Source organism: Engystomops pustulosus, chromosome 10, assembly GCF_040894005.1.
Source record: "Engystomops pustulosus chromosome 10, aEngPut4.maternal, whole genome shotgun sequence".
Classification (NCBI taxonomy): Eukaryota; Metazoa; Chordata; class Amphibia; order Anura; family Leptodactylidae; genus Engystomops; species Engystomops pustulosus.
In genome coordinates, this window is record NC_092420.1 from 95,612,784 (window position 1) to 95,629,949 (window position 17,166).

A 17,166-nucleotide genomic window follows, 5' to 3' on the forward strand; every position below is an offset into this window, starting at 1 on the left:
CGGCGTACAATATTCTGTATATATTATAAATCACTATCTATAGGGAGATGATTGACAGATTAGATAAATATTAGTTACTTAGTTGGCGTTAGATGAAAGATTTATAGATTTTTTTCAAAAATGGCCAAAATATAAAATGTATCAATTTCAAGAATCATAAAAAAAAATAAATATCTATAGGGAGATGATTGACAGATTAGGTAAATATTAGTTACTTAGTTGTCGGAAGATGAAAGAATTGAGGATTTTTTCAAAACTGACAAAAATATAAAATGTATCAATTTCAAGAATCATAAAAAATAAATGAATATCTATAGGGAGATGATTGACAGATTAGGTAAATATTAGTTGCTTGGTTGGTGTTAGATGAAAGATGATACAATTTTTTTCAAAAATGACCAAAATATAAAATGTATCAATATCAAGAATCAAAGAAATAAATTAATATCTATAGGGAGATGATTGACAGGTAAATATTAGTTACTTAGTGGTTGTTAGATGAAAGATTAGACATTTTTCTAAAAAAAAAATTACAAAAATATAAAATGTATCAATTTCAAGAAGCCTGAAAATAAACAATAAAGTTGAGTTTATGTTTTTTGTTTTTTTTTTTTTATTATACATTGTTTTTTTTTTTAATTATAATATTTGTGCGATAATGTGGATACAGGATCAGGCTGAAGTCGGTAGAGGGAAAAAAAAAAAAAAGCTAAACATTGCATGATAGTCTCTAAGCAATTCCATCTGTCAAGCAGAAATTTTAGGCTAATAGCCTGTGGCGATCTCTCCTTCTCTCTCTCTCTCTCTCTCTCGTTCTCCGCAGTCCACTACCTGCTTCTTTGTCCTATAAAATCTCCTCATTCTACTTCCAAAAAAAAAAAAAAAAAAAAAAACACACAAGGCATGAAAGAAAAAGGAGAAGGGGAACGCAAGCGGAGTAAAATCATCCGAGAGATGAAGCCCTAATTTTAAGCGTCTCACTTTGATGTTGAGCAGCGGCCTCTTATTTAAGAGTAAAAAAAAAAAAAAAAAAAAAACTCCGCGCGGACGAGGAAGAAGACGTCGCTGTTAGCGGATGACTTTTCATCTCCTCTTCACCTTGCCACCGGGTCTCTGAGAGATTGGTTCATTGTCAAGGAGATTTTTTTTTTTTTTTTTTTTTTTTTTACCCATGATTCCATATGGTATGGAAGCGGCTACATGTTGCCCAACATGGCATAGCAAATGTTTTCTCAATTAGGTGTCTTATCTCCCGTGAGCTCGCATCAGATGAAGCTTGCTGACAGCATAATGGCAGGGAAAACTTCTGACGGCTCCATCAAATGGCAGCTTTGCTACGACATCTCGGCCAGAACTTGGTGGATGGTAAGTTGGCAGCCGGACTGTTTTTTTTTTTTTTTTTGCCTTTTTTTTTCTAAAAAAAAAAAAAAACTTTCCCTCCCTCTTTGACAAAATGTCCCAGACCTCACATTTATCAAATTAACATTAGAATTTTTTTTTTCTCACTCTCTCCAATGAGTCCGCCTTACGGTTGCCCCACTTGATTTCCTCTGTGCCACTCAGTAACAAGGGGCTATTGATGTCTAGCAGCGGATGCCCCTTGTCCTGCTGTTTCATAAGAATGAATTGAATGTTTCCACCGGAGCAAACTCAATCATGTCCTAGGTCGATCCTTTTTGTCATGTTCCTCCTTTCATGGGGGAATAAATTTTCTTTTTTTTTTTTTTTAATTTTCTTATTTAAATTAAAATGTTGTAATTAAATGATTGCTTTTTTTTTAATGATTTTTAGTTCCCGATTTAAAAAAAAAAAGCAGGACAATTTTATAAAATAGGAAACAAAATATCGTCAGGATGAAAAAATCTGAATTTTTTTTATAGTTCTCGAAGCCTTTGATGCTTTAAGACTTTCAAGTTCCCAAGTTCTTCTAAAGTTTCTTGCAGCTTTGTTTACATGCGAGCAGGTTACAATGCTATAACATCCCGGAACTTTCTATTAATCTGCTTTGGGGTTTTTTTTATACACTGTTTAGCTCAATTAAAAAAAAAAAAAAAAAAGTTGGCGACACTTGGGGTTGAGTTAACTCTCATAGTGTTGGTCATTGAGGGTGCGTAACCTCTGACTTCCCCTCTAGAAGATGTATAGAGCTGGAGGAGTGGGGTAGACAATCAGCCATTGTTGGGCTATATACACATCTTGTTGTGGAGGGGCGACCATGCTCTAGTCATCGCTGCCCCCGATAGTCGTTAGGGACTTGTTGTCCGTTAAGGGGGTGGGGGGGGGGGGATTAATTCATTAACAGCGCATTTCGGAGTTGGCCATAATTATTATTCTTGTGGCAAGCGTGAATTCTTCTAGTGCGGGAGAAAGTTTTCAGGCAGGACAATGAGCGCATTATTCATTCCTAACTAGACCGTGAACTGCAGCTCGTTTCACATAGATATCACTTCAAATCGAGCCGGCGAGAGGGAGATCCCACAAAGCCGAGGCTTCACCGCGCTCATTGTGACCGGCTCCTCTCCACAAGCTTCATTAATTTTTTTGAAAAAATTTTTGGGGAATTTTTTTTCGTTCCCCCCCCACACACAACCCCCCCCCCCCTCCATTTCTTCCATATTTCTGGACTGTGGACGATAAAGGATAAGAGGGACGGAAAGATATTTTGTATCTTTATTGTGATGTCACTTTGTATCTTTTGTATCTTTGTCATTTTTTGGGTTTCTGTTCGGACCCCTCTCGATGTCGGGTTCCCCTGAGGTTTGTCAGGTTGTACATTTCGTCAGATGTCTGAGGAACTTTCCAAGTGTCTGCAGGGTTTGTTTTCCCTTCTGTTTCCCCCCCTGAGATGATCCGAGCTGCACTTGTTCCTCGCAGTTACCTGCTCGTGTGTTATTATTGCTGCTTTTATTGTGTTATTGAGTTTGTTATCTATATGATCTATATGTATCTATATGTATCTATACTATGTGATGTGATAAAGTGATATGTGATGATGACACAATGTATGACACGTGTGATGCAGCGTGATGTCATATGGTAGATGAAGAGGGGATACAATGTATGACATGATATTCTATGAAAAGATTCCATATAGGAGATCCAAAATCTGCTATTATATGATATGAGACATTGTATTATGTGAAGGGATATTATATACGGTATTATATAATATCTATGGAATACGGAACATAAGAAATCACTATACAATACAATCTCGTAAATATCTGCTATGACATACGTCATCATATTATCTTATAGGATATACAGTATAATGTACAATATATAATACAATCACATACAGCATGTGCTATGATATACAGCATATTATCTGACAGGTTATATACGGTGTGATATAATGTACAATAGGACACTCTATGATACAATCACATACAATATGCGCTATGATATACGGTATTATATAACCTGATAGGATATACAGTGAGATATAATGTAAAATATGACAATGTATAATACAATCACATACAATTTGTGCTATGATATACGGTATTATATAACCTGATAGGATATACAGTGAGATATAATGTAAAATATGACAATGTATAATACAATATGTGATGTGATATACAGCATCATATTATCTGATGGGATTGGATATATACGGTATTATATAACCTGATAGGATATACAGTAGGATATAATGTGCAATATGACAATATATGATACAATCACGTAGAATATGTGATATGATATACAGCATTGTATTATCTGATGGGATAGGATATATACGGTATTATATAACCTGATAGGATATACAGTGAGATATAATGTAAAATATGACAATGTATAATACAATATGTGATGTGATATACAGCATCGTATTATCTGGTGGGATAGGATATATATGGTGTGATATAATGTACAATACGACAACATATGATACAACCACATACAATATGCGCTATGATATACTGTACAGTGTGACACAGTAATAACTATATCATACAGTCTCTGCTATGATGAGGTATATATGACGTTGTATTATCTGACAGGATAGGCTTTACCGTATAGAACAATATACATTATAATACAGCAATAAAGTCATACACATTATATGCTATGAATTATGACATCATATAACGTGATAAGGTGTGATATATGCTATGGTACAATGTATACTGTGACGGAACAGTAATCAATATATAAAAATATATACAATATCTTCTATGGGACTATATATGACACAATATAATCAGATAGTATATACAGTATAATACCATAGGGGCACCATTATACAATATCTGATATGATATAATGTACGGTATGGTAAAGGAAAGCATGTACTATACAATCTGATACATGTATCTGCTGTGATATGCGATATGGCAATATGATATACAGTATGATACAATGTAAAGAATTATCTAGCAGAGGAATCGATATACAATATAAGCTCATGCTATATATAGATGTATATAGATATATGGTGCTATGCAAAATCCATGACACAATATATCACCACATGTTGTTTTGATAATAAACGATACAATATGTGATATTCTAAAATATTTGATATCTCATACAATATAGTACAGGCAGTCCCCAGGTTACCTACAAGATAGGGTCTGTAGGTCTGTTCTTAAGTTGAGTTTGTATGTAAGTCGGAACTGTATATTTTATCATTGTAATCCCAGCCAGAACTTTTTTGGTCTCTGTGACAATTGGATTTTAAAAATGTTGGATTGTCATAAGAACCAGGAATAACACTAAATCTTCATTACAGACGCCCGTGATAACTGTTACAGCTGATTATTGTAGCCAAGGACTAAAGCACAATAAATGACCAATATCCAGAGGTCCGTTTGTAACTAGGGGTCGTATGTAAGTCGAGTGTTCTTAAGTAGGGGACCGCCTGTATATGAACTAATGTGATACGAGGAGATATATGGTGGGATGGGATGTGCTATAGGGGATTGTACAATACAACATGCGAAATTATCAAAATCAATAGAAGATACAATATATGAGATGATATAATATATGGCAACAAATAATATCACAGCCCTAATGAGATACAGAATGATGGTCAATAGGTCATATAATACAATATAGGGGAATGTATATAGAAAAGGATGTAATATATAATGTAATACAAGTGATACGGTACATATGCCATCACATGACATATAACGCGATATCATAGTATGTATAGGATATGGTATAGGAGCGGTATAGAAGATCATACAGTCAAATAAGATGTAATGTATAACGTGCTACAATACAACATGTGATATGAGGTGTATGACATCACATGACCTGATGACAGGAGACTATATATCACATGACACAACAGATGACATGATATATATTGTGGATGTAGAGGATATGAGCGTTATATATCATAATATAGAAAAGGATGTAACATATAACATGATACAAGGGATACAGTGTATATGATCTTCTGATAATGGAGACAATGTATCACATGATTCATCTTCTCATAGAGTCAGATGTGATGTAGAAGTTTTGTTCTGATACTTCTTGGAATGTTTGGTGTGTTGGATGATCGGATACTTCCCATAAGATTAAAGAAAAATTCATTAAACATCCAAAATGTTGCCCTTTAATCTGCCGCGTATTAGGCAGAGGGACCTATAGTCTATAACACCCATGGACACTGGGAGACACTGGAGAGAACTGGGAAATGATGGAAAATCTGTGTCATCCCCGAGCACAGGATCTGGAGATCGCTGCAAACTCCATACAACTCATTATCCATGAGATTATTCCGTATGATGGGAGTAATAGGACAAGTTTAGTAAGGCTGGTACCACACATGACGGATGATGGAAACTTTTCGAAACAGATAGATAATAGATAGAAAACCGATAGATAGGCAGAAGAAGAAGAGGCAGAGCTCCAGGGGCCAAATTAAATTACAGGTCCAAGTCTTATCCATGAAATAAGTTTCAGTGTTTCAAGCAAAAATAGTTTAGGATGATATTAACACCAAAACATTGCATTGATTTCATGGAGTAATGTTTCACCCTTTGGTTTTATTTGGTCGCTGGAACTCTGCCTCTACCGATAGATAGATAGATAGATAGATAGATAGATAGATAGATAGGGAGATAGATAGATAGATAGGAGATAGATAGATAGATAGATAGATAGATAGATAGATAGATAGGAGATAGATAGATAGATAGGAGATAGATAGATAGATAGATAGATAGATAGATATGAGATAGATAGATAGATAGATAGATAGATAGATAGATAGATAGATAGATAGATAGATAGGAGATAGATAGGAGATAGATAGATAGATAGATAGATAGGAGATAGATAGATAGATAGATAGATAGATAGGAGATAGATAGATAGATAGATAGGAGATAGATAGATAGATAGATAGATAGATAGATAGATAGATAGGAGATAGATATATAGATAGATAGGAGATATATAGATAGATAGATAGATAGATAGATAGATAGATAGATAGATAGGAGATAGATAGGAGATAGATAGGAGATAGATAGATAGATAGATAGATAGATAGATAGATAGATAGATAGATAGATAGGAGATAGATAGGAGATAGATAGATAGGAGATAGATAGATAGATAGGAGATAGATAGATAGATAGATAGATAGATAGATAGATAGGAGATAGATAGATAGATAGATAGATAGATAGATGATAGATAGATAGATAGATAGATAGATAGATAGATATGAGATAGATGGATAGGTAGATAGATAGATAGATAGATAGGAGATAGATAGGAGATAGATAGATAGATAGATAGATAGATAGATAGATAGGAGATAGATAGATAGATAGATAGATAGATAGATAGGAGATAGATAGGAGATAGATAGATAGATAGATAGATAGATAGATAGATAGATAGATAGATAGGAGATAGATAGATAGATAGGAGATAGATAGATATGAGATAGATAGATAGATAGATAGATAGATAGATAGATAGATAGATAGGAGATAGATAGGAGATAGATAGATAGATAGATAGATAGGAGATAGATAGATAGATAGATAGATAGATAGATAGATAGATAGATAGATAGGAGATAGATATATAGATAGATAGGAGATAGATAGATAGATAGATAGATAGATAGGAGATAGATAGATAGATAGATAGATAGATAGGAGATAGATATATAGATAGATAGGAGATATATAGATAGATAGATAGATAGATAGATAGATAGATAGATAGATAGATAGATAGGAGATAGATAGGAGATAGATAGGAGATAGATAGATAGATAGATAGATAGATAGATAGATAGATAGATAGGAGATAGATAGGAGATAGATAGATAGGAGATAGATAGATAGATAGGAGATAGATAGATAGATAGATAGATAGATAGATAGGAGATAGATAGATAGATAGATAGATAGATAGATAGATAGATGATAGATAGATAGATAGATAGATAGATAGATAGATAGGTAGATAGATAGATAGGAGATAGATAGATAGGAGATAGATAGATAGATAGATAGATAGATATGAGATAGATGGATAGATAGATAAATAGATAGATAGATAGATAGATAGATAGATAGGAGATAGATAGGAGATAGATAGATAGATAGATAGATAGATAGGAGATAGATAGATAGATAGATAGGAGATAGATAGATAGATAGATAGATAGATAGATAGATAGATAGGAGATAGATAGATAGATAGATAGGCGATAGATAGATAGATAGATAGATAGATAGATAGATAGACAGATAGGAGATAGATAGATAGGAGATAGATAGATAGATAGATAGATAGATAGATAGATAGGAGATAGATAGATAGATAGATAGATAGATAGGAGATAGATAGATAGATAGATAGATAGATAGATAGATAGATAGATAGATAGATAGGAGATAGATAAATAGGAGATATTTCCCCTGTGTTCCTGCTCTTCTATGAGGGGAGACACATGAAGTCTTTCTTTGCTCTGTATAAGATCAGACAATCTGTTGTTTTTCACTTCTCCATAATTACACAACTTCTGACTCTCCATAACCCTAATATTTGGTGGCCTGTGGGGTGTCATGTAGAGGGGAGGGGTCCCTGCAGCAGCGGAGGGGTTAATCCCTGGCACAGGGGTTTTTAGGGCAGGCGATTTATTTTAGCGCAGTGAGTGACAAGAGCGAAAACACAACTAAATTATCCTAATTGCTTAATAAAGCCCCTGACATCAGCCGAACGTCCGGATTCTAATTTATCATCCTTCTGGATTATTATTTATCTATGCGGCTAGAATTGGACATTTCCAATGTAGGAGAGATTTTCAGATGCAGCAGAGCTGAATGTGTCGCAGGGTTCAGCTTACAGTATTCTTACATGGGACTGCAAGTGATCACAATGAAAGGGATAGATGACACATTCAGCTCTACTACATTAACCTTCATCTCCTTGGGAAAGATAGATGTAGCAGAGCTAAGATGGTCATGATATGTTGTCTATGGATTGTCATGGAATTGAAGGTAAACCTAAACCAATACCGGACTCCACTTGAATCTGATGTGGCTAGTGGTTGCACCCCCATGTTGAATACACTGCCCCTAATTTTAAATGTGGCTAGTGGATGCACCGCCATGACCCCATGACAACCGGTTGCCCCCCTACCTGCTATGTCCTTGTCTATAGTAATGTATAAATGATGTAGTGTCTCAAAGAGTTAAATGACAAACTCAGCTCCGCTCCATCTGTAACCATTAAACAACTGCTGCAAGAGTTCTCTCACCTCATAATACCCCTTCCGATTTACATATGCAGATGTAGCAGAGCCGAGTTTACCATCTGGTTCAGCCATGCTGCTACCAGGATCTGATGTCTGTGATTTTGGATCATTTTAACCTATATAGGAAGCGTGATGCGGAGACCTGGGACAAATTCAGCTCTGCTACATCACCTGCCCTCACTATTACATCTGCTTTATGATCTGAATAAACCTGTACAGATAATATCATTAAGTCCTGGGGTAAAGAGACTGCAGAGCACATCCTCAGCTCTGCTACATCACTAGGTCGCCCTCACTATTACACGTCTGCTTTATGATCTGAATAAACCTGTACTGATAATATCATTAAGTCCTGGGGTAAAGAGACTGCAGAGCACATCCTCAGCTCTGCTACATCACTAGGTCGCCCTCACTATTACACGTCTGCTTTATGATCTGAATAAATTTAGACAAATGATATCATTAAGTCCTGGGTTAAAGAGGCTGCAAAGCACATCCTCAGCTCTGCTACATCACTAGGTCGCCCTCACTATTACACGTCTGCTTTATGATCTGAATAAATTTAGACAAATGATATCATTAAGTCGTGGGGTAAAGAGGCTGCAAAGCACATCCTCAGCTCTGCTACATCGCTGTCTAACTGGTTACAAAGTATAAAATATAAATACCTAATAATAAATCTTTCTATAGTGCAAACATGTTTCACGGCGCAGTACAAATCATAGGGCACACGTACAGGCAAAATAAGACATTACTGACTGATAACATAGTCAGGTGAAAGAATAGGAGTGAGGATCCTGCACGCAAGAGCTTACAATCTAAGACATCAATCTGTGTTTATTGATAAAACCGAATGTTTTGTAAACACTGATACAATGTATCAACTTCTAGACTGTCATGGTGTGATGCTGTGATCCTATATGTATGTATGGATGGCATGCTGGGAGTTGTAGTCCTGCAGCGGTTCCTGTGTGATCATGGATGATGAGAGGGGAAGCCTCCCTTGTGTTTTGTTATCAGCCCTTTTTGTGTAAGGCAATACCCGCCGCTCGCCCTGCGTCCTACTATTACAATCTCAGATAAGTGCAGCTGTGTTATTCTTCAAAACATTCCTTTATCTGGATCATATTAAAAAAAGCCGCCCCCCCCCCAAAACACAATCCTAACCCCCCACCCCCCACCCCGGTAGTGGAGAACAATGATGAGAACCGGGGTTGTCAGGAGCAGCATCTCCTCTCATTTATTTACCTAAACTCATCCACCAAAAGGTGAAATCAGATTCTCCCGCCGTCCGCTCATGTTTCCTGGTATTAAATATGTCTGATGGAAGCCGGGAAGCAATATACTGCCTAATACCCTGAGCTGGAGTATCACGCTTAGATACCCAGCTCAGAAGGCAGTGTCAGACATGATGTGATTAGATACACAGCTCAGCAGATAGTATCACACATGACTGCAATAGATACACGTCTCAGCAGACTGTATCACACAGGATAGGATTAGATACACAGCTCAGCAGATAGTATCACACATGACTGCAATAGATACATGTCTCAGCAGACTGTATCATACAGGATAGGATTAGATACATGTCTCAGCAGACAGTATCACACATAGTAGGAGTAGATACATAGCTCAGCAGACAGTATCACACAGGATAGGATTAGATACACAGCTCAGCAGTATCACACAGGATGGGATAAGATACACAGCTCAGCAGACAGTATCACACAGGATAGGATTAGATACACAGCTCAGCAGGCAGTATCACACAGGATAGGATTAGATACACAGCTCAGCAGGCAGTATCACACAGGATATGATTAGATACACAGCTCAGCAGACTGTATCACACAGGATAGGATTAGATACACAGCTCAGCAGGCAGTATCACACAGGATAGGATTAGATACACATTTCAGCAGACAGTATCACACATAGTAGGATTAGATACACAGCTCAGCAGACAGTATCACACAGGATAGGATTACATTCACATTTCAGCAGACAGTATCACACAGGATAGGATTAGATACACAGCTCAGCAGTATCACACAGGGTAGGATAAGATACACAGCTCAGCAGACAGTATCACACAGGATAGGATTAGATACACAGCTCAGCAGTATCACACTGGGTAGGATAAGATACACAGCTCAGCAGACAGTATCACACAGGATAGGATTAGATACACAGCTCAGCAGGCAGTATCACACAGGATAGGATTAGATACACAGCTCAGCAGGCAGTATCACACAGGATATGATTAGATACACAGCTCAGCAGACTGTATCACACATGATTGGATTAGATACACAGCTCAGCAGACAGTATCACACAGGGTAGGATTAGATACATAGCTCAGCAGTCAGTATCACACAGGATAGGATTAGATACACAGCTCAGCAGAGATACAATTGTTCCAGAATAATAACTCCTGCAGGTTATACATGATATTTAGAGTCTTGTAGCGGACAGCGATGCACCACACGTACCAGGACCCCTAGGATCTCTGTGCTTGTCTCATATACATTGGGACACGTGGATCTTAGGTTTGTTTTTCCTTTCTTTTCTTTTTGTCAGATGCGTCTTAGGAGTTTTGCCCTTTTATTACATATGAGTTTCGGTCTTTAGTGAATTTGCGACTTTTCGAACACAAGTCACAAAAAGCCTGAAAGTCTGATAAGAGCAGAAGAGCAGGGAGAGATATGTACCAACATTTGCTCAAAAAGTTCCAACTTCTACAAATTCCACATCTACAGAAACCTGGACCAGGGCAAACTATGAAGCGAGGTTTTCTTAGGCGCAAAAAAGTAGCAAAAGTCGCATTTACCACAAAATGTCACAAAAGCAAAAGCCAAAACAAAGCTCCATGTGCCCGACTGACTTCCTGCTATAACAGAATGAAACTGAATTAGAACTTTTAGGCCTGAACAGAAAATTTCCTTGTTACTTTGTTTATTCAGAGAACAGAGATATCTGTATCCAGAGGAAGGAAACTGAGAGAATCAGTCACTGTCTATGTGTTAGTCAGGTGGTGGGGAGAGATGTTCCAGGGGTTACAGGACAGGGAAACGCTGACACTTGGGGGGACAGGACAGGGAAACGCTGACACTTGGGGGACAGGACAGGGAAACGCTGACACTTGGGGGACAGGACAGGGACATGCTAATACTTGGGGGGACAGGACAAGGACACGCTGACACTTGGGGGGACAGGACAGGGATACGCTGACACTTGGGGGACAGGACAGGGAAACGCTGACACTTGGGGGACAGGACAGGGACATGCTAATACTTGGGGGGACAGGACAAGGACACGCTGACACTTGGGGGGACAGGACAGGGACACGCTGACACTTGGGGGACAGGACAGGGAAACGCTGACACTTGGGGGACAGGACAGGGACATGCTAATACTTGGGGGGACAGGACAAGGACACGCTGACACTTGGGGGGACAGGACAGGGATACGCTGACACTTGGGGGGACAGGGACAGGGATACGCTGACACTTGGGGGACAGGACAGGGATACGCTGACACTTGGGGGACAGGGCGGGGACACGCTGACACTTGGGGGACAGGACAGGGACACGCTGACACTTGGGGGGACAGGACAGGGACACGCTGACACTTGGGGGGACAGGACAGGGACACGCTGACACTTGGGGGACAGGACAGGGACACGCTGACACTTGGGGGGACAGGGCAGGGACACACTGACACTTGGGGGGGACAGGACAGGGACACGCTGACACTTGGGGGGACACGACAGGGACACGCTGACACTTGGGGGGACAGGACAGGGACACGCTGACACTTGGGGGGGGCAAGGCAGGTACACGCTGACACTTGGTGGACAGGACAGGGACACGCTGACACTTGGGGGGCAGGACAGGGACACGCTGACACTTGGGGGGCAGGACAGGGACACGCTGACACTTGGGGGACAGGACAGGGACACGCTGACACTTGGGGGACAGGACAGGGACACGCTGACACTTGTGGGGACAGGACAGGGACACGCTGACACTTGGGAGACAGGACAGGGACATGCAGACACTTGGGGGACAGGACAGGGACACGCTGACACTTGGGGGGACAGGACAGGGACACGCTGACACTTGGGGGGACAGGACAGGGACACGCTGACACTTGGGGGGACAGGACAGGGACACGCTGACACTTGGGGGACAGGACAGGGACACGCTGACACTTGGGGGGACAGGGCAGGGACACACTGACACTTGGGGGGGACAGGACAGGGACACGCTGACACTTGGGGGGACACGACAGGGACACGCTGACACTTGGGGGGACAGGACAGGGACACGCTGACACTTGGGGGGACAGGACAGGGACACGCTGACACTTGGGGTGACAGGACAGGGACACGCTGACACTTGGGGGGACAGGACAGGGACACACTGACACTTGGGGGACAGAACAGGAACATGCTGACACTTGGGGTGCCTGTAGAGCATTATTACCCACATTCTTTCAGATTCGTGTACCCCACTATCCTGTGGACCTCACATGTTGCCGTCAGTACGGGGTGTCGTGATTTTCCTTCTAAATACAGACGAGTCTCCACCTCCCAGTTATTAACCCCTGCACAGCTGGAGAGTGCGGCGGGTGAGGTCAGGGGATGTCATGACAAATTACAAGTAACTGGTCCTAAAGCCAAAAATATCCAGAATGAAATGACATTCCCCACAGAGGGACAAGGAGGGAACTTATCCAAACACAAAAATGTTACATAGAAATGTCTTCGGTTTTCCCGGCCCCAGAACTTGTGTTTGTAACGTTTTATAGACTTAAATCTCGAGATTGTTCTGCTGATTCCAGTTTCCAGATCTGTGACAATTTACTGAACTATTCTGGGTCTTAAATTCACATATAATAATAATAATAATAATAATCTTCATTTATGTAACACATGGGTCATATACAAATAAAATATTACATTGTACAAACAGTCATATGGAACAATAGAAGTAGAATAAAATCTGACCCTTTAGGGGAAGTCCCCTGCATCTTAAGCAGAGAATGTAAAATCCTGAATACAGTTTGTTTTTAGTTATGTGCAAATGAGCAACTCCGTGCACAGTGGGCGTGGTCATTTGGTTCGGTGCACCCATTTTTTGCCCAGTTTCATATGGGAAGCTCTGTCCAACAAGCATAAGTTATATGGACTGAATGGTAACAATATTAGCACAAGAGGGTGCACAAAACCTTGCAGCTCCGCCCACAGTGCACTGGAAGGCTCATTTGCATGTAAATAAAGATGAAAATTTCTCTGCGTTTAGGACATATGTTTAGCTTATATGTGACAGGTTCCCTATAAGGCTATAAGAAGGGCTGAAACATTAGTAGCTAAAGAAGACCCAACCCTGGGCCCTTGGCTGTATAAATATATTGGCCCCTAGGAGTCTGGAGTCACTTCCTACATCTGGTCCTAGAATCAGCTTCTCGAGGAATGGAGGACGTGTCCCTTCTGCTGCTTTCAATCTACGGTTTTAGGACTTTTGGAAAATCTTGAAAGGTCCAGAAATGACTCTTGTGTCCATGTGTATTGAGAGCAGGACGGATTTACGAAGATTTCTTGGGGGAAGGTCTTTTTCAGTATAAAATTTGGTGTGTGGTTTGGGCCCCCCTAGAAGGCTTGGGCCCCTATACCATTTATGTTACAACCCACTACTGGCCCCTGCCCTATAGCCGGAGTCCAGAGCTTCACCTACCGGCTCTACAATGGGAGGGAACATTACTCTTGCATTGGGACCCAAGATCCTTGCGCTCCCCTCTGCTCTGGTTCTTAGGGATCACTAGGTTGAACGTAATCACTTTGTGGACCCCTCCTAACCCAACAAGGGACGACTTCCCAGAACTATCATTTTGGTTGTTATTCCTGTCCCCGCCATGGAGAACTTGGCCGCCTGACACAGTCCCCATCTAGGGGTCTCTGAGGAGCCCCGGCTGCCATCACTGCTGATGAGATTACAGTGCACCCCCCGCTATAGGGTTGTTAAGTCTTGGATGTCTATGTGTCTTCGGGGAAAGGGGGTGACGAGCAGCACTCACGGGCCGGGGCTTGGCACCAGTCAGACACTTGTCGCGCTCCCCCAGGTCTGGCACTCTCATGGTTTTATGTCTCTGTTTCCTCTGCAACTCACAGAGGGACGACATCTGAGAAGACTGGAAAATTCATGAAAGCGGGAACCGGCTCAATAAAAGGGAGGTAGAAAGTATGACATTATAATGTATACACATGGGGCAGGCAGGAGAGGCAGCTGCCTAGGGCTCAGCTATGTGCCCTGCTGGAGGAGTGGCCTCAGACAGAACTTTCTTGCTTCCCAAGTGATCTCTTGTTTGCAGGTTTTTAACTATTTGCAAATGTTTGAGCTTCTCGGTGCACCAGGGGCGGGGCCATGTCCGCTTGTGCTCCGGTTTTTGTCTTTAGACTCCGTCTTTCTATGGTGGATGTCAATGATGGGCAAGAGATGGTGCTCAATGCCACAGAGCAGACTAAATAGCAGAAAACCGGTGCACACGTTAACATGGCCCCGCCTCTGGTGCACTGAAAAGCTCATTTGCATAAAGATAAAAACAGAATTTTCTAAACAATGACAGATTACTGAACAACAGGTGAGGGAGGTCTAGAAAGCTTATAAGGTGCACTACACAAGGCGGATGTAACGGGTGGGATGATTTGGGAGTGGATCAACTCCCTTTAAATAGTTAACATATTATATTGCACCAATTGATCTTAAATAAAGTATCACGTTGATTAAATATATTCCGCTGTTTTGTGTATACAGCTTCTGTGCAAAACTATGTTTCCCTAGAGATTTTAAGATTTAAAGGGAATATGCATGGAAGAAGCCATTTTTGGGTCATACGGAGGCTTAAAGGGGCCAAATTGTTTGCCAATAAAGTTGTGGGTCCCCTCTCCTCTGCCAGTACAGAATCTTCTACTGGACCAATCCCAGCGCAGTTGCTATTGGTTACACGACCTATAGATAATCTGTGAATATATTATCCTACAAAACAAGCTCCTTCCAAGAGACTGTACATTCCGTTCCCCATTCTCCGCATCTTCTGCTCTTTCACCGGTATGGAAGGGAGTGTGGTTCTAATTTCGAGGCATCAGTCAGGGACTGATTACAGGACAGGAAATTAGAGGATTAAACTGTCTGGTTAAACTTCCTCCAGATATCACAAGTCCATAACTTACCCAGGATTAGGAACTCAACAATTCTCCTGCCCCAAACCTTCCCCTCTGTCATTCATCCCGGAGTCACGGATCTGGAAGGAACATGGGGAAAGCTTGTCCTAATGTTATGGACTTGTGGGACTATCTGTCAATATTTACAGTTTACAGAATAAATTGTTACATTGTCTCTCTATGGTCAATCCTATAGGTCACAGGAGGGTTTGCAAAACTTTGGAGTGAGAAAAGTAAAACTACAAGCTAACAGCTAAGATTACAGAGCAGAGAGCTCAATGTCAGGCAGGGTCTGTAAAGCCTTCATCAGATTTGTTATATGGCTTCTAACCATGTTGCTGTATTTAAGGTGTTGTAACAAGGTTAACATTTTTCCCTACTCCACAGGGAAGTATACTATATATACTGTCCCCACGATCCCCCGAGCTCCGCAGAAAGGAGACCACATGTCTGAATCGATCAGCTCCTTGATTCAACCCCTTTAAAGTTTTCAGTCCATTTAAAAACGCATGCGTTTTCAAAATGCATGCATTTTTGAAAATGCATCCGTTTTTTTGACCGTTTTGGACTGTTTGCCATGCGTTTGACTGCTTACAACCTGTTTATCTATTAAGATAATTGCAAAAAAAGGTAAAAAACGGATGCGTTTTTAAACGGACTGAAAACACTAGTTAAAAACGGATCAAAAAGTGTGTGGCATCACCATTACTATGACTAAATTCCGGTAGTGAATGGAAATTGTGTAGAGCACTCAGCTCCTGTGTATAAGAAGGACATGACTAGAGCCGAGGCAGAGGGGAAGGACTTAGAATAAAGTTATGGGTGGATTAGAGGACAAGGACGGGAAATGACACTGCACAGATAGATGTAAGGACCATACAGAGATCTTTCTTATGGGGTTTGTGCCTTCCTATGTATCCACACTGTAAGATTAATAATTCCAGAGACACTGGATCTGCAACATTGTAACAGTCCTGTCTATAAGACTATGATGAAGCTTAGAGTCAGGAAGGTCCTATAAAGCCATTGTAGGATTATAGATTGGACTTGATGCAGCAGCGTCTATATACAACCGTATCTACTAATTCCAGAGACAGAGGATCTGCAACATGGTCTATGCAACTATGATAAAGCTTAGAGTCAGGAAGGTCCTGTAAAGCCATCGTAGGATTTATAAAGTAGTTTCCAT

General features: G+C 40.3%; 1 protein-coding gene across 2 annotated transcripts in view; it reads left to right on the forward strand.

Annotated features, from left to right (window-relative positions):
• Positions 1 to 1,269: 1,269 nt before the first annotated feature.
• Positions 1,270 to 17,166, forward strand: part of NFIA (nuclear factor I A) — a 381,842-nt gene continuing 365,945 nt past the window's right edge. Inside the window, exon 1 of one of the 2 annotated variants that reach the window (XM_072128277.1) lies at positions 1,270 to 1,365. In XM_072128277.1, the coding sequence (XP_071984378.1) occupies positions 1,270 to 1,365 (96 nt within the window). The remainder of the gene's footprint in view (positions 1,366 to 17,166) is intronic. The other variant, XM_072128276.1, reaches the window with a different exon arrangement.